The sequence below is a fragment of the Pimephales promelas genome, chromosome 4, assembly GCF_988280905.1.
Source record: "Pimephales promelas chromosome 4, fPimPro1.hap1.1, whole genome shotgun sequence".
Taxonomy (NCBI): Eukaryota; Metazoa; Chordata; class Actinopteri; order Cypriniformes; family Leuciscidae; genus Pimephales; species Pimephales promelas.
The window spans coordinates 2,211,111-2,234,964 of record NC_142772.1 but is presented as its reverse complement, the minus strand read 5'-3'; the positions used below and the strand labels follow the sequence as shown (position 1 = coordinate 2,234,964).

The 23,854-nt window shown below is 36.5% G+C and overlaps 1 protein-coding gene across 2 annotated transcripts in view; it reads left to right on the top strand.

The window, feature by feature from the left end:
• Window positions 1–23,854, top strand: part of pappaa (pregnancy-associated plasma protein A, pappalysin 1a) — a 136,737-nt gene that overhangs the window by 21,443 nt on the left and 91,440 nt on the right. For both annotated transcript variants that reach the window (XM_089129803.1, XM_089129802.1), the window contains exon 8: window positions 13,765–14,263. In XM_089129803.1, coding sequence (XP_088985929.1) covers window positions 13,765–14,263 — 499 coding nt within the window. The remainder of the gene's footprint in view (window positions 1–13,764; window positions 14,264–23,854) is intronic.

The following is a 23,854-nucleotide window of genomic DNA, read 5'->3' as shown; positions in this document are numbered from 1 at the left end:
AAAGTTTTTTCTCTATTTTTCTGAATTAACAAGTTAATTATCTCAGAATTACAAGATAGTTTTTCGTGGAAAAAAGTTTTTGCTCTGTTTTTCTGAATTAACGAGTTAATTATCTCAGAATTATGAGAGTTTTTTGTGGAAAAAAGATTTTGCTCTGTTTTTCTGAATTATCAATTTAATTATCTCAGAATTACAAGATAATTTTTCGTGGAAAAAAGTTTTTGCTCTGTTTTTCTGAATTAATGAGTTAATTATCTCAGAATTATGAGAGTTTTTCGTGGAAAAAAGATTTTGCTCTGTTTTTCTGAATTAACGAGTTAATTATCTCAAAATTACAAGATAAATTTTTCGTGGAAAAAAGATTTTGCTCTGTTTTTCTGAATTAACGAGTTAATTATCTCAGAATTACGAGATGATTTTTCGTGGAAAAATGTTTTTGCTCTGTTTTTCTGAATTAACGAGTTAACTATCTCAGAATTACCAGATAATTTTTCGTGGAAAAAAAGTTTTTGCACTGTTTTTCTGAATTAATGACTTGATTATCGCAAAAATTATGAGCAACTCATTAATTCATAAAAACAGAGTGTAAAAATGGTTTTCAAGAAAAAATATGTCTTAATTCTGAGATAATTAACTCATTAATCAGAAAAAAGAGAGCAAAAACTTTTTCCATGAAACGTTATTTTGTAACTCTGAGATAATTTACTCGTTATTTCAGGAAAAACAGAGTAGATATTGTTTCCTCAAGTAAATGCAATACGCTTATGTAACTTTTAAATGTAACTTAAAAGTTAAAATGTAACTTTTCTAAGGACAAATGCTAGCCTTTCTATATTCTGTGAGGCGCGTTTGCAACGTCACGTAATACGTAATTACGTTCAAAAGGTCACGGGCGACGTAGCCGGAAGTACAGAGTCAGTGTTTACAAGTTGAACGCATAGGTTGAACGTGCAAACTAACTCAAACGCCGTTTACAAAAAAAGGAATTAAAAGGTAAAACAACGATGTCGGACGATTTTGATTCTGTACTTCCGGCTACGTCGCCCGTAACCTTTTGAACGTAATTACGTATTACGTGACGTTGCAAACGCGCCTCACAGAATAGAGCAAGGCTAGCATTTGTCCTTAGAAAAGTTACATTTTTGAAATAAGCTTTGAAATAACCGATCGTTTTGCACGATAAGACCCTTATTCATCGTCTGGTGTCGTTTAAAGACATTTGAAGCTGCATCTGAAACTGTCTTTTGGACCTTGAACCGTTTGGTTCCCATTGAAGTCCATTATATGGAGAAAAATCCTGGAATGTTTTCATCAAAAACCTTAATTTCTTTTCGACTGAAGAAAGAAAGACATGGACATCTTGGATGACATGAGGGTGAGTAAATTATCAGCAAAAGTTTTTTCAAAAGTGAACTAATCCTTTAACATTGAAATCACTCACGCCTGACGCGCTATTCGCGCCCGTTGTGAACGCACCATTATAGAACCATTCGAAAATTATAATTAAAAAAATAAAAACAAGCATTGTTTTACAGCAAACAATTTTCTGCTCATGTTGCCCAACGACTGTTTTCAGACGTGTCTCGAACACTGTAGTCCTGTCTTTTTCTATGTTGAGGGTGCTCAAACTAACCCGTTTGGCGGGTTAGCATGGTCCGGTTAGTCCCTGTTGGTTTACGTCGCTGCTCAGGATGCTAATGAAGGATTTCGGACTGTGTGTGTTCTTGTGGCGGCATCAACGTTGCCATGATGGAATTTGCTATGTCTGTGTCCATGTAGAAAAACGTCAGACTGTGAGTTGTGTGCCAGCCGAGCAACTGCCATTGAGGTGAATGAATTGCATGGAAGGCTTTCTCCAGGTGACATAGAGCTCATTGAAACAAACAGAGGAATGCTCTGATAGTGCCATGGTGAAATCAACGCACGGCTTATACGGTAGTTGGCTTGGTAATTTACGGTGTGCTTGTCCGGTGTAGTGAAGAATGATATAATGCATGTGTACTTTAAATAATTCCTCACCATGTCAGGGCGCTGTGACACTGGCTTCTCACACTGATCTCCTCAAAGCACGCTGGATCTCTAACAACACTTTAAATCTTGGATGACTGAATGCATACTTTTTCTCCATTTTCGTGTCTCTTTTTTGGCTCTCAGTATGTCCTATGCTTGTGCTCCGTGTAACTGTGAACAGCTAAGTGAAGAGTTAGCTGGCGATGGAAATTTGTTCCTTTATAAATAGTCTACACAGCTGTGCTGCTCCAGAATTTGCAGACAGCTGCTTTATTAATTATTGTTTGTGAGCATGGCTGGCATAAAATAGCATTGTGTTAGGTATGCTCTTACTCGGCAAATCAGAGCATTCTGGGTTCTTGTGGGAGTTCTGGCTGGTGATATATAGCATATGTGTTTGTGGTCAAGTCAATGCTGTTTTAAAAGCATTAAGGTCAATGTTTGGTGCTTTCATGAGACGCCGTGTTTCTTTGCAATTAAAGCGATTCCCACGGTCAGGACGCATTCGTTGGTGTCTTGCAGTTTTGAATCAAATGAATGCGGACGTCTTTCAACAGAAAGTTAATAATTAAACTTAATTGTTACAATCCTTTTTGGGGGAAGTTACTTTTAAAAGTAATCCGGTACAATATTGCGTTACTCCTTAAAAAAGTAACTAATTGTGTTAGTTGGTAATTTTTCATGGAAAGTACTGGATTGGATAGTCATCATTATTAGTATGGTTGAATTGGATCATTGGATCATTATTAGTATGGTTGAATTGGATCATTATTAGTATGGTTGAATTGGATCATTAGTATGGTTGAATTGGATCATTATTAGTATGGTTGAGTTGGATCATTAGTATGGTTGATTTGGATCATTAGTATTGTTGAATTGGATCATTATTAGTATGGTTGAATTGGATCATTATTAGTATGGTTGAATTGGATCATTAGTATGGTTGAATTGGATCATTATTAGTATGGTTGAATTGGATCATTATTTGTATAGTTGAATTTGATCATTGGATTATTATTAGTATGGTTGAATTGGATTATTATTAGTATGGTTGAATAGGATCATCAGTATGGTTGAATTGGATCATTAGTATGGTTGTATTGGATCATTATTTGTATGGTTGAATTGGATCATTATTTGTATGGTTGAATTGGATCATTAGTATGGTTGTATTGGATCATTAGTATGGTTGTATTGGATCATTATTAGTATGGTTGAATTGGATCATTAGTATGGTTGATTTGGATCATTAGTATGGTTGAATTGGATCATTATTAGTATGGTTAAATTGGATCATTAGTATGGTTGAATTGGATCATTATTAGTATGGTTGAATTGGATCATTATTTGTATAGTTGAATTTGATCATTGGATTATTATTAGTATGGTTGAATTGGATTATTATTAGTATGGTTGAATAGGATCATCAGTATGGTTGAATTGGATCATTAGTATGGTTGAATTGGATCATTAGTATGGTTGTATTGGATCATTATTTGTATGGTTGAATTGGATCATTATTTGTATGGTTGAATTGGATCATTAGTATGGTTGTATTGGATCATTATTTGTATGGTTGAATTGGATCATTATTTGTATGGTTGTATTGGATCATTAGTATGGTTGAATTGGATCATTATTAGTATGGTTGAATTGGATCATTAGTATGGTTGATTTGGATCATTAGTATGGTTGAATTGGATCATTATTAGTATGGTTAAATTGGATCATTAGTATGGTTGAATTGGATCATTATTAGTATGGTTGAATTGGATCATTATTTGTATAGTTGAATTTGATCATTGGATTATTATTAGTATGGTTGAATTGGATTATTATTAGTATGGTTGAATAGGATCATCAGTATGGTTGAATTGGATCATTAGTATGGTTGAATTGGATCATTAGTATGGTTGTATTGGATCATTATTTGTATGGTTGAATTGGATCATTATTTGTATGGTTGAATTGGATCATTAGTATGGTTGTATTGGATCATTATTAGTATGGTTGAATTGGATCATTAGAATGGTTGATTTGGATCATTAGTATGGTTGAATTGGATCATTATTTGTATGGTTGAATTGGATTATTATTAGTATGGTTGAATAGGATCATTAGTATGGTTGAATTGGATCATTAGTATGGTTGTATTGGATCATTATTTGTATGGTTGAATTGGATCATTATTAGTATGGTTGTATTGGATCATTATTTGTATGGTTGAATTGGATCATTATTAGTATGGTTGAATTGGATCATTGGATCATTATTAGTATGGTTGAATTGGATCATTGGATCATTATTAGTATGGTTGAATTGGATCATTGGATCATTATTAGTATGGTTGAATTGGATCATTGGATCATTAGTATTGTTGAATTGGATCATTATTAGTATGGTTGTATTGGATCATTAGTATGGTTGTATTGGATCATTATTTGTATGGTTGAATTGGATCATTATTAGTATGGTTGTATTGGATCATTATTTGTATGGTTGAATAGGATCATTAGTATGGTTGAATTGGATCATTAGTATGGTTGTATTGGATCATTATTTGTATGGTTGAATTGGATCATTATTAGTATGGTTGAATTGGATCATTAGAATGGTTGAATTGGATCATTATTAGTATGGTTGAATTGGATCATTGGATCATTATTAGTATGGTTAAATTGGATCATTGGATCATTATTTGTATGGTTGAATTGGATCATTATTAGTATGGTTGAATTGGATCATTGGATCATTAGTATTGTTGAATTGGATCATTTTTAGTATGGTTGAATTGGATCATTGGATCATTATTTGTATGGTTGAATTGGATTATTATTAGTATGGTTGAATAGGATCATTAGTATGGTTGAATTGGATCATTAGTATGGTTGTATTGGATCATTATTTGTATGGTTGAATTGGATCATTATTAGTATGGTTGTATTGGATCATTATTTGTATGGTTGAATTGGATCATTATTAGTATGGTTGAATTGGATCATTGGATCATTATTAGTATGGTTGAATTGGATCATTGGATCATTATTAGTATGGTTGAATTGGATCATTGGATCATTATTAGTATGGTTGAATTGGATCATTGGATCATTAGTATTGTTGAATTGGATCATTATTAGTATGGTTGAATTGGATCATTAGTATGGTTGTATTGGATCATTATTTGTATGGTTGAATTGGATCATTATTAGTATGGTTGTATTGGATCATTATTTGTATGGTTGAATAGGATCATTAGTATGGTTGAATTGGATCATTAGTATGGTTGTATTGGATCATTATTTGTATGGTTGAATTGGATCATTATTAGTATGGTTGAATTGGATCATTAGAATGGTTGAATTGGATCATTATTAGTATGGTTGAATTGGATCATTGGATCATTATTTGTATGGTTGAATTGGATCATTATTAGTATGGTTGAATTGGATCATTAGTATGGTTGAATTGGATCATTGGATCATTAGTATTGTTGAATTGGATCATTAGTATGGTTGAATTGGATCATTGGATCATTAGTATTGTTGAATTGGATCATTTTTAGTATGGTTGAATTGGATCATTGGATCATTATTAGTATGGTTGAATTGGATCATTGGATCATTATTAGTATGGTTGAATTGGATCATTAGTATGGTTGAATTGGATCATTGGATCATTAGTATTGTTGAATTGGATCATTTTTAGTATGGTTGAATTGGATCATTGGATCATTATTAGTATGGTTGAATTGGATCATTGGATCATTATTAGTATGGTTGAATTGGATCATTGGATCATTAGTATTGTTGAATTGGATCATTATTAGTATGGTTGAATTGGATCATTATTAGTATGGTTGAATTGGATCATTGGATCATTATTAGTATGGTTGAATTGGATCATTGGATCATTATTAGTATGGTTGAATTTGATCATTAGTATGGTTGAATTGGATCATTGGATCATTATTAGTATGGTTGAATTGGATCATTGGATCATTAGTATGGTTGAATTGGATCATTATTCGTATAGTTGAATTGGATCATTAGTATGGCTGAATTGGATCATCAAGGGTCAGCAGCAAAAACACTGGTTAATAAAGTAAGATTAAATACATAAAGTATATTTGTCCTATTTAACATGTTTAACTATTGCAGATTTGCAAAATATTCTGAGTTTGCATTTTACAGTTTTTATTCATTTTGAGGAATACTGCACCTGTACATGTGAGATGAGTAAATGCATGCTTGAGTCTAGAACTATAATAAACATCACGTTCACATACGATTCCTCTCAAGTAACTTGCATTACTTATTTGAAAAAGTAACTCAAATAACTATTTTGTTGAAAATGTAAAAGTAATGTGTTACTGTACTTGAATAAAGTAATGTGATTACACTTGCGATGCGCTACCGGTGTTGTAATTCAAATCAAATTCTAGCGCTTTATGTTCACAAAGCATTGCATTCCCATGCAATTAAAACGATTCCCACGGTCAAGACGCGTCCGTTCATGCCTTTTTGGTGAAATGGTGTCTTGCGGTTTCGATTCATATCTCTAGCAGAAGGCTCGGCTCATTATCAATCGGAGGAGTGTTTCCTCTTCAAAATCTGCTTTGATGTTAATGAACTCACGCAGACAGTGATGGATGCGGGTCAGCGATCGCTGTTAACCTTATCAGAGGGCACTTCACTTCAGAACACATCATTTTACTGAAATGTTCCACCGTAATTTATAAGTTCCTTGATATGGCACTCTGATTTCAGGCAGCACACGTTCACAGTATTAAAAATAAACACACGCGCTCCCTCACACAAACATTAACACTTGTTGCAGTGTTGCGGAGACATGCCTGGGCTTGCCGCTGCTTCGGCGTGTAAACGGCTCTCTGTTTTCCCTCTTGGAATGATGCCCTGTTAATCTCAGTCCCCTAAACGCGCCCCTCTTACGCCAGTACTCATCCTGCGTGACGTGCCCCGAAGACCCCGGCACAGCTGCTTGGCGATCTGTTTGTTTGTGCTGCTTTCCAGCGTCCACCCTTTTCTCCCGATGGCATTGCCGCTCCACCTGCCGGCCCAGGAGTTCACAGGGTTTGTGGCCCATGTCCTCCAGCCACTCCTGCTGTTTGTATTCGCAACCTTCATGAGTCGGAGTGCCTCTCTCGTAAATCTTTATGGCCGGGAGAATTATAGCAGACAAAGAAGACACGAGAGAAAGTTAGAAAGGGGGAAAAATGCAGATTGGGGAAAACATAAAACCCACTCTTGGCACTGTAGGCCACAGAAAATCACACGCCAAGGTTTGTGCCGTTTGCAGACAAAAGATGCAGAGCAGAAGACTGATGGGTTGGTTGGGCTGAATGAAGAGTGAAAAGAAAAACTCAGGGTCTTAATGACTAACACTGAAAAAAAAAAGTATTAAAATGAGCTTAAGCGACACTTTTGCTATACATTTTGTCCAAACTTAATTTAAATTAAACTTAATTTCTGACCGAACAAATTTCTGTTTTGAATTTTTAAAAATCACAGCTTCATCGGAGTGTTGCGAAACTTGGTGACTTTTATGGCATTTGGTATGTGAACACAAAAAAAAAATTGAGGTCATGATCCGAGCATGCTAAGTGGTCGTAAAAAAAAATAGTCACACTTGTGGTCTTCGGGCAAAAATGACCGACCCATAGGAAATGAATGGGAAATTGACAAAAAAATAAATAAAATTCTCTGCAAGTTTGTACGTGCAATCTACAAATCGGCCATAATTCTAAAAAAAAGGTACACCGCAGGAAAGGGGTGACACTCTACAACATCTAGAGTGCAAAACAGACAAACACACACATACAAACACACTTTTATACACATACACACCAATACATTTTGATTACAAAAAGTATGTTTTGAATTTTTTAAAAATCACAGCTTCATCGTAATGTTACGAAACTTGGTGACTTTTATGGCGCTATGTATGTGAATACACAAAAAAAATTGAGGTCATGATCTGAGCATGCTAAGTGGTCTTAAAAAAATAGTCACACATGTGGTCTTTGGTCAAAAATGACCCCCTGAATGGGAAATTGACAAAAACACAAAAATTCACAATTTTTTTATTTATTTATTTATTTATTTTTTTTATTATTTTTTTTAAAATAAAAAATCGTTTTTGAGATTGTTTCAACTATATATTCAAATCCACAAAAAAAAAAAAAAAAAAAAATGTGTTCATAAACATCTGGGGAATTCACATGCCTCTCCATAGAGAGCTGTACATGCCATCTAATGGTTACACCATGATTCTACGCTTTTTCTCTATACCGTAACCAGATGGTGCTAATTTTCTTCAAAAAATTTTTTTTTCTGAAGGCCTAGACTCTATATTAAACTAAAATACTGCATTAATATTTAAAAAATAAAAAAATAATATATATATATATATATATATATATTTCCATGGCAAAAACAGACCATAAATATTGCATAAATATTAATAAATTTAATCAAATTGTCTCAAAATACTAAATTACAAAGAATAAATATTATAGAACAAAAATAAATTGCATTGGTTTTACTGGCATGGAGGAAATTTAATTTTTAGGTGTCTGGTCACTTTTGACCGGGAAGATAACAAGTGTGACTCCGAAACGAAGAGCACCTGAGGGTTAAATGTGTTCAATCTGCTTAAATATATGTAAAATTGAAGTTTACTTAATCCATTTGTGTTGGATCGCATGCATGATTTGTGTTGCAGTGACTGAAACTGGGTGGTGCTTGTTAGTTCCCAGCATGCTTTGCATATGTTGAAATATAAATGTAAATGTTGAAATTAAGTGTTTTTTCATGTGTTTTTGAGAAAAGGGGAAGACTTGATCGTGCAAAGTTGTGTTTAATTTTCCATTACATCTAAATTATTAGATGCATTTAAATTACAGTGGGTTAGCTTTTCCACTGCTGGTACGGCTAGGTACGACTCTTGCAAATTGTGGCCTCTTTTTCCTATTTGTAGTGGAGATGAGTGGTACCCGGTGGGGTCTTCTGCTGTTGTAGCCCATCCGCCTCAAGGTTGTGTGTGTTGTCTGCATACCTCGGTTGTAACGAGTGGTTATTTCAGTCAAAGTGTCTCTTCTATCAGCTTGAATCAGTCGGCCCATTCTCCTCTGACCTCTCGCATCAACAAGGCATTTTCGCCCATTTTCACTGGATGTTTTTCCCTTTTCACTCCATTCTTTGTAAACCCTAGAAATGGTTGTGTGTGAAAATCCCAGTAACTGGGCAGATTGTGAAATACCACGCTCAAAATTGCTTAAATCCCCTTTCTTTCCCATTCTGACAATCAGTTTGGAGTTCAGGAGATTGTCTTGACCCCTAAATGCATTGAAGCAACTGCCATGTGATTGGTTGATTAGATAATTGAACAGGTGTTCCTAATAATCCTTTAGGTGAGAGAGGTTTTTTGCTTTATCTCAAGTGAAGAAGAGGGGTGTTTATTTATGGCTTTAATTGGAGTTTATAGTCACATGGCTCTAGGAAATATGCAGCTCACTGTTTACTGTTTATCAGTATCATTTACTCAGCTTGATCTCAGCTGTTTCCACTAGGCTTTTTCCAACATCGGTTCAACGTACTGCAATTACCTTAAGCGGGATGTTTTCATCCATATAACCCCACCCCCACCTTCCCTTTTTTTTTTCTATGAATGAGCACTTTCCTAGACAAGCTAATACCCTGATGGGATTAGCTAATCAAGTGAAAATGCAAGGCACTAATTCATGGCCGAATTGTCAGGTCACCTTGAAAATCAGCCCACCGCTGCTGTGGCGGCTGAACCCTGACTTGAATACCTCCGGGACAAGGGTCATTAGTCCACCATGGAGTCATTTAGATGGAAGACGACAGTTATTCAACTTGTGAAACGACGACCTGATGAATACATCCATTGCAGCCGTTTAGGCCCTCTTTTTAAAATGTGCTTGCTCCCATCTTGAAAAGTTCTGTGGCCGGTCAAATGCAGCGTAAGCAAGGTTAGAACGTAAACCTGCGGTATCGAAGACATTTTTATTGTATGTTTACTTCTATTCTGGCCACACACACACTCACAATAATAAACGTGTTGAGATGATGTGGCCTGGAAAGCCAAAAACTCATTGCTCAGTTGATTAAACACTGGAATTTTGTGCACTGCCCAGAAATGAGGTTAGCAAATGGCTTTCGCTGTTTCCAGTTTGGAAGTGCACAAAGGAAAAGCAGGAGAACACACTGTCTACATTGCCCTGGCTTCTCCCCACATTTGATGAATGTTGGGGTACGTCACTCCCCGTAAAATGAGTCGCTGTTGACTCCAAATATGGCTGGACTGCAGCACACGAGAGGTAATTGCCAGGCTGAAATCGAAAGCCTTGTGCGGGCCTCATCCTCTGGTTCTTGCCACAGAAACGAGCGAGAAATGGATGGACGAGATGTGTGTGACTGCATTTCTCATTGTGCTTAACTCCTTTTTCTGCTGTACCTGATATGATTTACTGGTCTTATTTCATTGATAACGTGATGCAATGTTTCCTGAAATGTTTACTACATCAGCTATGTACACTGTCAGAAAACATCTGCAACAATTGTACCTTTAGGGTACTGGGGGGCAGTACCTTGGCAAGGTCCATGTACTCTTTAAGGTACTAGTATGAACTTTTATGGGCCAAGATGTCGTACCCCTAAAGGTAAAAGTTTGGCATTTTTTTTCCTAAGAATGGATTCATGTGCTTTGCATTCATATTTTTTTTCTTCAATATTTTGTATGCAATTGTAAGCGATCTTATCCATGAATTTTAAGGCTCTTTGTTTGCGAAAGCTTGGCTTGGGTGCCGTAGAGTTATTATTCTTGTTTGAAAATCTGCTGCGGTGAACAAGATAAACTGCAGAAAGCCTAACCCAGCAAACACAGAACGTTCCCGAATGGTCCCATGAGGTTATTTTTTTGGGGAACCAAACAAGAACGTTATAGGAACGTTCCATGTAGGTTATTTTTAGGTTCCATTTTTATAACGTATAAGGAGAATGTTCCGGGAACGTTCCCTTAACCTTAAAGGATAATTTCGATATTTAACACCTTGAGTCTATTTTGTAGTTTGTTTTGAATGAAATAGAGTGGTGGACGACCCATTTCGACAATGGGTCCTGTCTCGACTTTTTGACTATTTTAGAATCGCCTGTGACAGCGTTAGACTGGCTGTCTATGGGCATGCACAAACATGTCCTTAAAACAACCCTTAACGTTCATTTTCAAAACTGTGCAACTCACCGAGTGGTTGGTGGTGTTCGTTGATGATTAAAAACAAATATATCGGCGCAGTGTGTGCTTTCAATCCGTGTTGTTTGCTATAGTGGAACTATTTTTTCAGATACCTCACAACCGCGTATTAACGTCCGCTCGATATTTGAGTCTGAAGCGTTAGCACACTCCCGACCACTTGATGGCGACAACCAGGACGCTGTACGGAACACAGTGTCTAGTAGGGCTGTGTATTGAGACAAATTTCACAATTCGATTCGATTTTGATTCGATTCAATATCGCTTATTTTGGATATCAGTTACAATAAATGGCCATTTTTCTCAAGGGAATCAAATCTCTTATATGCTGTAAACTATGGGAGTCTAGTTGTAGCTTCATTAGCCTAATATGAAGGTAATAATGAACTGTTTTGTAGCTACACAAACACTTAAATTACACTTTTATTTATTTTTATAATAAGAAGATTATATGAAATATAAACATTTAAATGGTGACTGTCATAAAAAACTTTTGATTTATTCAAATATGCATTAAATATTGAAGAACATTAAGATTATAAAGCATATGTAATATGGTGTATATATTTAGCAACATGCTCCTCTCTAGAGTTATTTTTTCTAGCTGACTAACGAGTTTATGTGGGTAAATATGACGATGACATTGATTACAAGCTGTTGACGTCTTTCCACGGTTGAAACGCTGATTGAGGGAATCAATGTGACATGATACGGATTTGGATAAGTTGTACTTGATGCTCATTCATGTTTATTTGGCGCTGTGACTGGTATTATTAAGCCGGAAGAGAGATCAGCGCTGCCGCTTCTCCAGAGCGATCTCACGCCACAGCGCCAAAACGCTATTTATGTTTTTGAATTTCTAAAGAAAACGGACGTAATTTGAAAATTGAGACTTTGTTTCATATCAATAGTATCAAAGGACAAAGATTAATGTGATTCATTCATATGAAACAGGATGACTAATCGATTCTTGAGATTTAAGAATCGATATCGGTTCGTAAAAATGAGAACCGGTTAATATCAAGAAATCGATATTTATTACCCAGCCCTAGTGTCTAGCGCACCGTAAAAAATGTCACAGTCGAATATGGCAAGACCTATGGGCAAGACAGAGAACCGAGCGAAAAGACTACAACCACATGTAAACAGACCCCTTTCCTTTTTTTCCGGTAGCTAGCGCAGTAATATCAACGAGCACTGAGTCCTCCAGCAGACTTCAATGCGATTTTAAAAAATGACGAATAAAACACGACAGAACTGTATTTCGCTACTTGTTTCGGAACATCAACGAACACCACCAACCACTCGGTGAGTTGCACAGTTTTGAAAATGAACGTTAATGTTTTTTTTAAGGACATGTGTGTGTATGCCCATAGACACCCAGTCTAACGCTGTCACAGGCGATTCTAAAATAGTCCAAAAGTCGAGACAGGACCCATTGTCGAAATTTCTAAGTCCACCACTCTATTTCATTCAAAAAGTGTTAAATACCGGAATTATCCTTTAAGGGAAAGTTCCAGGAACGTTCTGGGAACCAAAAACTAACGTTCCCAGAACCTTAATTTGTTTACTGGGAAAGTTAGTCCTCCTTCTACAAGAACAAAAATGATATAGTAGCCTTTCCTGTTATTAAAGGGTTAGTTCACCCAAAAATGAAAATTCTGTCAGTATTTACTCACCCTCATGTTGTTCCAACCCCGTAAGACCTTCGTTCATCTTCACAACACAAATTAAGATATTTAAGATATTAAAATCGCTCCTGCATACTAGTCCATAGGCTTCTTGAGGGAATGCATCGAAAAGTCATTAAAGACATCGTTAAAATAGTCCAAGTGACTACAGGGGCTCAATCTTAACTTTATCAAACGACGAGAACACTTTTTGTGCGCAAAAACAAACAAAAATAACGACTTTATTTCAACTATTCACTTCCTTCTCCATGAGCCTGTAGTCAGTTAACGTAGTGTGATTGCGTAGAGCTACGTCACACGTAGGCTCACTATTGGCCAACGCTGGTCATGTGTGTGATGCGTGTGATGTACAATAACAGAAGCTTACGCTATTAAACTAGTCTCGCGCAGAGGGAGAAATAAACGAACAGTTGAAATAAAGTCGTTATTTTATGCGTTTTTTTGGCGTACAAAAGTGTTCTCGTCGTTTGATAAAGTTAAGACTGAGCCACTGTAGTCACTTGGACTATTTTAACGATGTCTTTAATGACTTTTCGATGCATTCCCTCAAGAAGCCTATGGACTAGTATGCAGGAGCGATCTTAATATCTTAAATATCTTAATTTGTGTTCCGAAGGTCTTACAATATAATGACAGAATTTTCATTTTTGGGTGAACTAACCCTTTAACTGGTAAAGGAATACTTTACAAGAGACCACGTACCACAAGTTAAACTTTCTCAAACTGAACATTGATTTGAAATAGATTTTAATGCAATTGATGCATTTCTCAGGACCACCAGACGTGGAGCAGCCGTGCGAGCCCAGCGTCCGCACGTGGAGTCCCCATAACGGCATGGATCTCCGCATGGTGCCCCCTCCCTGCCCCCTGCAAGGCTGCATGTTACAGCTGGAGTTTGCTCATCCGGTGGTCCCCGACTCGCTCACGGTGTGGGTGACCTTCTCATCCCAGGAGGAAACAGTTCTGCCCGCCATCCACAATATCATCTTATTGACTATCAGCGGCAACAACCTGTCTCTGGGTCCCAGCAATTTGTTCTGCGACACACCGCTGACCATCAAACTGGATGTGCACGAGAAGGTGTACGGAGTGCAGTTTTTCACCATGGAGCAACATTTGGAAATTGACGCCACCCTGCTCACGTCCAAACCCGACTGTCCGCTTTGTCGGGAGTGCGAGCCGCTGCGCTATCGGCTCCTGCGGCAGCCGCCGTTCATGCACGCACCCAAGGGCATCGTGCTGAGCGACTCCATGCGAAAATACCTGGATAGGTGAGTCTTTTTGGATTCAATAATGCTGCTCATTTACATCATTGCTGTATTCCTGGTTAGTTATATTCTGTCATTACATGACTTTAGGTCCTAAACTGACTTTCGAACTCGTCTTCGATTTGGAACTGTTGTCATGTGAGGCATAAGCGAACTAAGCGGCCGCTTAGGGCCCCCTGGCCCCATGTTTAAATAATAAACATAGCAGTTTGAACTCTTCTCCACTTTATTATACCACACATCAGACCTCCAAAAACCCGCGACACTCCAGCGGTCTGCGCACGACCCATCTACGGCAAGCCCCGAGGGGAAAAATACATTGCCTACACACATACAACGAACGCCAGAACATCATTACCGGTATTATAACAGACTTTGTTGGATTATGTCATGTAATATCTAACAAAGACTGTTACGATAGTAATAATAAAGCTTTTGAGGACAGTTACACTGTATTGAGAAATAGTAGGCCAAATATTTTTAGTTTTCAAGGCTTGTTGAAGAAATTATTATTTGCTAAAATTATGACAAAACTGAGAAACATAAGAGATGTTTCTCAGTTTTGTCATAATTTTAGCAAATAATTTCTTTTATATGTTTTGAGACAGTTTTAAGACTCTTAAACCTTTTTTTTAGGGCTGTATTCAACCAAAGAAATCCTTAGTCGACCAAAGTCGAGTCCTGCGCAACGATTAGTCGACAAAAAAAAAAAAATACAGTTTTTAAACAATTGTCATTGAGCATTTATAAAACAACAACGAAAAACATCACAAATAAATAAAACTATAATAATAAAACAATTCTTTGAAAATTAAGTGATTTTTTTTAACTGCAAAAAGTGAAGAGCTCTGTCCTCGGTCTATAGTAACAGTCACAATCGCGCACCTGACCACAAATATAACTGCTATCTGCCACATAATGAAAAATCCCAACAAAAGCTCTCGTTTATACAGGCTTTATATTCTTCTTTACTTTTAAAGCTATGGGTTAACTTTCGTCCTGACGATCGAGGCGTTTTAAACAACACACAAAAAAAAACCCAAATAACTTAGGACCTAGGCTGTAGGACCGCGTATAGGTTTATTTTCGTTTTGTTGCATTATTTAGGCTATTTTCAAATGCGTCAAGTGTACAAATAAAAACGAAAACATTAAGAAAACACAATCTATTGAGTCAGCATGATATAGCCGTTAAAAGGCTGCTCACGTCTTTTGCGCGCTCATGTTCGATTTCAAATGTAGGTGCGTGACTTGCGCGCTCATAATGGAGCATAATCGCCTCCCTCCACAGTCTTGTCGTCTTTGTTTTAAAATGCAGCCAGACAAAAGATTTAGATTTCCTGGACATTTTGTCGACTAAAGCCAAAACAAGCAGCGTTCTAACAGAATGAATACCGCATCCCTTACCGAGCGCGAGCAGCAGCGCAGCCAGCCCTACCCTATCTCACGACCAATTCGTACGAGTGATTCAAAAGTGGCTAATTCGTACTAATTCATACGACCTCACTCGTGCAAATTTGTACGATTTGTCTAAACCCACGTGACGGTTATGTTTAGGGGCGGGGTCAGGGGTAGGTCATTCGTACGAATTCATACGAATTGGCTAATTCGTAAAATATGTACGATTTAGCTAAATCGTACTAATTCGTACGAGTGAGGTCGTACAAATTGTTACGAATTAGCCACCTCGTAAAATTCGTACGAATTCCCGTGAGATCGGGTTGGCCAGCCACAGGTGCGGTTCCCGAGTGTATTATGTGTGTGCGCTAAACTGTGGCGCAGTTACAAAAATAGCCTAAATTAAAGCATTTTAAAGTTGGGGACAAAGCATAGGCTAATTATATTTAGAATATAGTAATAAATAACTGCTTATAAATGTATAAATATCAAGGAGTAAATCATTGAAAAATTCTTTCTATTGGTAAAAAAAAATAAATGCAACTGGTCGACCAATATGAATGTCAGTCGACCAAGACGGCATCGTCGATTAGTCGACTAAACGACTAAAGTTGACAGCCCTACTTTTTTTTTTATTTAAGTAGGCATCTATTTTTTTTATTAAGTATTAATTTTGTTGTAGCCTAATACATAACCTAAGTGTATTCATTTATAATGTATCATTATTGCGTGACATTTGTGTCAATAATCGTCAAACACAGGTGACTCCGCGTCGTGGGAGGGGCCCCCAAATCAAATTCTGCTTAGGGCCCCCAAAAGGCTCGGGCCGGCTCTGGTTTTACCATACAACAAAAGTAACGTAATTGAAAGTTGGAGTGTGAAATGTGCCTGGTCAGTATAAGGCACAGCAAATCCCTGCTCAAATATTGCGGTGTGTCTCTGAATTTGTCCAATTCTCGAAAGAAGCCAAGAGAAACAAAGAGAAGGATGCAGCTGCTGGTTGATTTCTGCTTCACAATGCCAGTCTTGTGGTTGTTCTGGTCTCGACTGGGCATCTCTGGTTTGGGCAGTGTTACACTAATGCTTAAGGCCAGATACTACTTCTGCATTGGCCATTTCTGGATGCATGTGAACTTTCCACCCACTGACACTTTCCAGAGTGTTTCCAATAGTTGTGGAAAATGTGCAGTTCCAAGATTTATCTTCTACCAGCATTGGTTATCTTTGCACAGACATTTATTTCAGTAATGCTGACCCTTCTGTTTTCTTCTTTTTTGTGTGTGTGTAAGTGCTAAATGTTTTCTGCACACCTGCATCCAATTTTACAGTAGAGGAGATTGGGGATGGTTGTAACGTGGGGTTAGTTGTAACTAGAGCCGGACCGATATATCGGCCGATATTAGACATTTTCCATAATATCGGTATCGGCAGTTGTCCGATAAATGAATAATTAAAAAAATAAAATAAAGCATCTCTCCTTGGCCTGTTATATTGAAAATGTATGTTTTGCAATTTGCAGTATGATGTCATCTATTGCTAAATTATGGCTCATCATAGACTAGCTAAGCACAAAGCTATAGCTAATGCCACTATCATCAGTGGAAGACCGCTAACGTTAACATTAATGAGCTTGGAAACCACAACGAACTTTTTCTGCCTAAATAAAGTATTGATTACTGTATCATATCTAGGGTTGGGTACCGAGAATCGAGTATTGATTGGAACCGGGACTAAGTTTTCATTTTTCCCGGAATCGTTCAAAAGTTAAAATTTCGATTCCTAGTTTCGATATTCACAGTCCGCCGACCGGAAGAAGAAACCACTGAACAACACCAACAAAGAAGCGTCTACGGAAGTGTTGGCATAACCGCGCGAGTCGAACATGAGTACCTTACGTCGGCGGTCCAAAGTGTGGCTTCACTTTTCTAAAAAATAACGAAATCTCGGCAAAATGCAAAATTTGTGACAAAAGGAGTATTTGTGACGGAAGGAGTATTTCCTTCAGAAAGACCGTTGGTTAGCAAGGTTAGCTAAACTTTTTTGACCCCGCCTCTTAAAAGAATCGGAATCGAGAATCTTTAGGAACCGGAATCGAAACAAGGAATCGGAATCGGAATCAGAATCGTTCAAATTCAAACGATACCCAACTCTAATCATATCTCTAGTTACAGTCCCTGCATTGTAAAATGTACGTTATACTTGCGAGGAGTGAACATTTAGACATAGAGAAAAAGCATCAAACGTATCTTGTGCAGAAAAGTTAGCTTTTCCTTTACACGTGTGTGAAATCCGACAATATTTAATAAAAAAAAAATAATATTGGCCGATATATCGGATTTTAAAACCCCAAAATATTCGTATCGGGTCGGCCTCTAGTTGTTGCACTGTAGAAATCGAGCACTTTTTCCACCTTAAAGGATTTTTGTTCTTCTCTACACTGTAGCTGAAATAGAGTAGACATGTTTTTGATCTGAGGTAGGTAAGGTTTTGGCTCAAGTAAACTGTGGCCAACTGTGACGTTGATTCTGAGATCTGAATCAATTATAATCACTTCTTCTGAGTTTCGCATGCTGAACGCATACATTACCTCAGCGCTGATCCAAGAGAGATATTGATCTTTGGTAAATATGTTCTGACACCTCTGCCTAACTTGGGTGACCCATGTCTCTCTCACTTGGCACTTGTTCGTCAATTCGAATGGAAAGCCTTCAGTTTTTGGATGAATGCGACATGGAACGTTAAGGTCGGTTCAGAAATATGAGAGTAGGGTTGAAGTAAATCACTCTTGGTTTGACCCTGCGTGTGTGTGTGTGACACTGGCCTTCAGACCCCCCTGCCATCTGCTATTCCCCTTCCTGACCTGGCCCTCTTTGCTCTCACGGCTTCAAAGGGCACCCCTGCTTTGAGCTGACAGGACCCCCCAGCCAATGAGAAAGAGGCCAAGACAACTGGCCAACTCATTCGCTTTAGGGGCCCCAGCCTCCTTGGTCTAAGACCCTCACCTCATGACACGGTTGTGTCAAGTCCACTGGTTACGGCATTCCAGAAGCTCCACCCTCCAATGATTATATTGGTTTGATGTTGTGCCCCATAGTCTTTAATCTCACTGGGAAATTGCTTTATCCAGCTTACAGGATAAGTACATTTAATAGCAAATGGAAGCCAAACTGACATGATCTTTAAAATCAATACAATTTTTAGTATTATAATCTGTCCTGTTCAGCACTTTGCTTGTTTTTAAATTTAATGAATGAATGAATCTTTTGGAACAAGGTTATTTCAGAACCACTCGTGTAGGCAACTTTACTGTTTCCTTGAAGATCGTCCCAAAACGTTCCAATAATTCGCCATAGATTATATGTAAACCAGTTAGGGAATGTGCCTGTGCTAATACACCGCCGTAGAGCCTTTGACGTCAAAGCTGACCGCAGTAATCCCTGTTTACCAGACGTCATGTTCCAAAGGAAGATTTGCACTGTGGAAATGTTGGAGTTGATCTCCTTTAAATATGATTGACATAATTTCTCAAGCAGAACAACTATAGGGATAACCCAACTAATGATTTATCTTTGTTGGTGCATTGAGTTTACTTCTGTAGTATTATCATCCCCAAGTGAATCCCTAGAAATACAAGGAAAACCAAATCTTCGGTGGTTTCGGAAATACAGCATGACTACATGCGGCCACTGGTAGATTTGTAATTCTTTGAAACGTAGATTCTTTAGTGAGAACTCCTGACAGCCTGGTGAGATTTGGGCATATCTCATTTAAGACCATCCCAGAAAACAACTAAACTTTGTCCATTTTTTTGCTTGCATAATATGGTCTTTCACTCTAGGGGGTCTTTTCAATAGCAAGTCTTGATGTGTCTCTGTGGAAGGCTTCCAACAAGTATCGAGTCTCTTTTTGATGAACACTGTGAAAAATGATTTTTTGGTGAAGTAGATACTAGTGAAAAAACCCAATGTAATTTACATGAAAAAAAAAACTAAGTAAATTCCATATCAGTACTTAATTCAAGCGAGTAGAAATGAAAGTGTAAATATCAACTCAATAAAATTAAGTACAAATTACTCAACTTTTCGGATAATGGGGTTCCCATCATGCACTGGCCCTTGAATAATTAATGAGGCTCATTTTTCACTGGTTTCCAGCTGTATTTGCACTGTTTTATCATTGTTTTTTGTTGTCAGTATTAGTAAATTGCCATTTTGTGACAATTTTTTGTTTAAAATGACACTTTCAAACACAAAAATAACTCATCAAATGTTACCGCCATTGTGTATTGTCTACCAAGTATTGAGGTGTTTGCATTCACATGTTTGACATAATGTATGTATAAATTACTTAGATGACCTAAGTAAAGCACATATTATAAATAGGGGTGTCACGATTCTCCAAATCCTCGCTTCGATTAAGTTATCGATTCTAAGGTCACGATTCGATTCGATTTTCGATTTAAAAAAAAAAAGTAAAGCGCAGATTGCTATGCAATTTTTAGACTACACATTTATGCATTATGCAATATAAATTTGTTCACAATGTACACTACACCATTGCTAAATTTAAAATATAACAAAAACAAGTAACATAACTTAATAGTATAACATTTAAAGCCCCTGAAATGACTAGAAAAAAAGTTTAGTCAATTTTGATGAACGAGATTGAACAATAGAGTCAGTAAAACGATCCGAACTTTCCATCACGGACGCGACATGGGGCGTGGCAGTATTGACGATACCATTTTTTATTTCGATTTCGATACCATTGAATTAATTTTGATCGATTTCGATTTAATATCGAAATCGTGACACCCCTAATTATAAATGACTATTAAAATTCAAGATTAGTGTTTTAGCGAAATGTAATACAAAGGCAAAGGAAATCGATAGTAATCAGTTAAAATTACTTATTTTTTGTAAAGTTGACTTAATTCCATATTCCGAGTAAATTTTACTTAACGATTTCTAATTAAAGCTACTGATAAATATGTTTAGGTTTTTACTTGGCAAATATTTGTAAATTTACTAGCATTTTCTGAGTGAGATAGTTTAGCAAGGTTTTTTCAAGTAAATTTTTTACAGTGAAGTTGGCTTTTTAGTAAATGAAGTACTGTCTGAATGGGAAGCTTTCCTAAGCATAATCTTCCTCTATCATTCTCTCTCCCATCTATAACTTCAACACGGTTCCTATAAGTTAAACACAGAGGTGGCATCACACATTTAACCGAGTCTGCGTTTGACCGATGGGCTGCAAGTGCAATTCTGTCGAAATGTCGTTAACTCATCAACATATATTTATGCCACAAGCATATTGGCGGGCCTGTTAATCTGTCTAGAGGGTTTGGCTCACATGACATCATACAGTTGAGAATACAATGATACAATGCATTAATAAGACACAGATGAAGCTCTGTTGAAGGGTGGAGGCTGAGCAGACGATGATGGCATTCTCTGAGACTTCTTTCTTCAACACCTCAGCACATGTGTAACATAAAAAAGTCTGGAGGCAGATGTCTCCTTGTGCAATAGGAAGTGGAACCTTGTTATCCATAGCGATAGGCATGTGCACTCAGAAGTGAAAGCAATGATCAATTACAGAATGATATAATAATTTGTTGGCTGAAATTTAAAATGCATTCTCCAGTTAGTCAGAAAGCACTGCACGTTAACTTGCAATCCGGGGCAGCAACACTGCTCAATGTATATTTGAGTGTTATATATGGGTGTGTTTTTTTCTTAGCTAAGTAATGCATTGGCATTAGCACAGTTACATATCGTTCACTGATCGACGCAACATAGTATATATAGTCTAGTGGTCTGCCGATATTGATTTAAAAAAAAAAAATGTATGGCTGATATTGATATCTTATACACTCTAAAAAATGCTGGATTGTTTTAACCCAACTTTGGGTCAAATATGGACTAACCCAGCCGTTGGGTTAAATTTTTACATTACATTTTTAACCCAACATTTCGGGTTTGTCCATATTTGACCCAAAATTGGGTTAAAAAAACCCAGCATTTTTTAGAGTGTAGGATATATGATATTAAGTCGATGTATATGATATCACACTATTGAATCTAAAGATTATAAAAACATTCATAGCAATTGCTAATATTTTTCGTAACATTTACTAAATTAGAAATAAATAATTTGAAAAATAATTTACTCTTAGAAGAAATGGTTCTATTTAGAACCAGAAATGGTTCCATCCCCCGCTTCATATATGGAACTCCAAAAATGGTTCTATGTAGAACCATTTTTTTTTTGGTAAAAGGTTCTATTGGCCAAGTATGGAACCCCAGGGTTCTATATAGAACCCAGAGGAACCCTTTTTTAAGAGTGTATAGAACCTTTTACCAAAAAAATGGTTCTGTATAGAACCATTTTGGAGTTCCAAATACGTAGCGCTGATAGAACATTTTAAGGTTCTATATAGAACCTTTTCTTCTAAGAGTGTAGAACCAGAAATGGTTCCATCCCCCGCTTCATATATGGAACTCCAAAATGGTTCTATATAGAACAATTTTTTTTGTGGTAAAAGGTTCTATTGGCCAAGTATGGCCAAGTATTCTATATAGAACCCAGAGGAACCCTTTTTTTAAGAGTGTATAGAACCTTTTAGCGGTTCCAAATACGTAGCGAACCCGTATATAGAACCTTTTCTTCTAAGAGTGTATGAAAATAATAATTTGAGCTTGATTAAAAATGTATCTGTAACATGTAAATATATTTATTCCTGTGACTAAATATATATTATGGTGACATTTATGGTGAGATATTTATGGTGACTTCTTGATTCTGTAATACACAATTAAATAAATTAAAATTATTAATAAAAAGGAATATGAATGTGCATATGTCAGCGGCCAACTGCATATAGCGCTATAGTTTGAAATCAAGGATTAAAATTTCACTTACATACCGTGAAAGTGGCCTTCAAACATACCGTGAAAGAGTTTCCTTCCCTAAAATCTGTTTTATGTTCTTTATTGTGTTATCTTTTCCACACATTTGCTCTGTTTTTACTTCATTTTGTTGTCTTTCCATTTTTTTTTCTCATTGCATGAATACCCTTATGTGCAACACTCATATGGATAACAACACAAATGAAGCCTCATTTGAACTTTTGGTCTGGAATAAGGTATATTGTGAAAATGGGAAAATCTCATGGCATTCAGTTACATGCATGCATATATTTAAGAAAAAGTGTTATTCATAACTTTTTATATATATATATATATATATATATTAGGGCTGTGCAAAATTTAATTGCGATTAATCGCATCCAAAATAAAAGTCTGTGTTTACATAATATATTTGTGTGTGCTGTATATAATTATTTTGTATATATAAATACACACACATGCATGTATATATTTAAGAAAATGTGTTATTCATATATAAAATATTTATATTTATATAATATAGATTATGTATTTATAAATATATACAGAATTTAAGCGCAAATAATTCTTAAAAATATACATGCATGCATAGGTATTTATATATACAAAAAAATGATATACAGCGCACACAAATATATTATGTAAACACAGACTTTTATTTTGGATGCGATTAATTGCAATTAACTTTTGCACAGCCCTAATATATATATATATATATATACAGTATTTACGTGCAAATAATTCTTAAATGTATGCATGCATGCATAAATAGTTATACGCAGCACACACACGTAGTTTATGTAAACACAAACTTTTATTTTGGATGCAATTAATGTTTGCACAGCCCTAATATATAATATATATAAAACTGCTTTGTTCAACATAAGTTTCCCTGTTTTAAATGTCTTTCAACGTTCTGAAATCTCAGCTTTATGTGTGTACGTGCCTTTTGCTGTGTGTTGTGTAATTTGCTTTTCTAAATTCAAAGCTTACTTGTGTTATTCTTGTTTAATTTTATGAGACTTTCACAGACGTTTTCCTCTTTTCCAAAACACAGAAAAATTGCAGCCTCTTAAAGCTCTTGCCGGTGTCATTCATGTCAAGTGCTAATTTGAATGATTTGTTTAGCCTCTTATTAAACGTTACTGCTTCCCTGCCCATTAGAACAGGCACCTTATAACTCTGCTGACGGCTGCACAAATACGCTTGGCCTCACGTGAACCTGCGGCGTTCGTAATAAACGCAATATCCGTGGCACTCTGGTAATTTGGCAGTGTTGTTTTGTT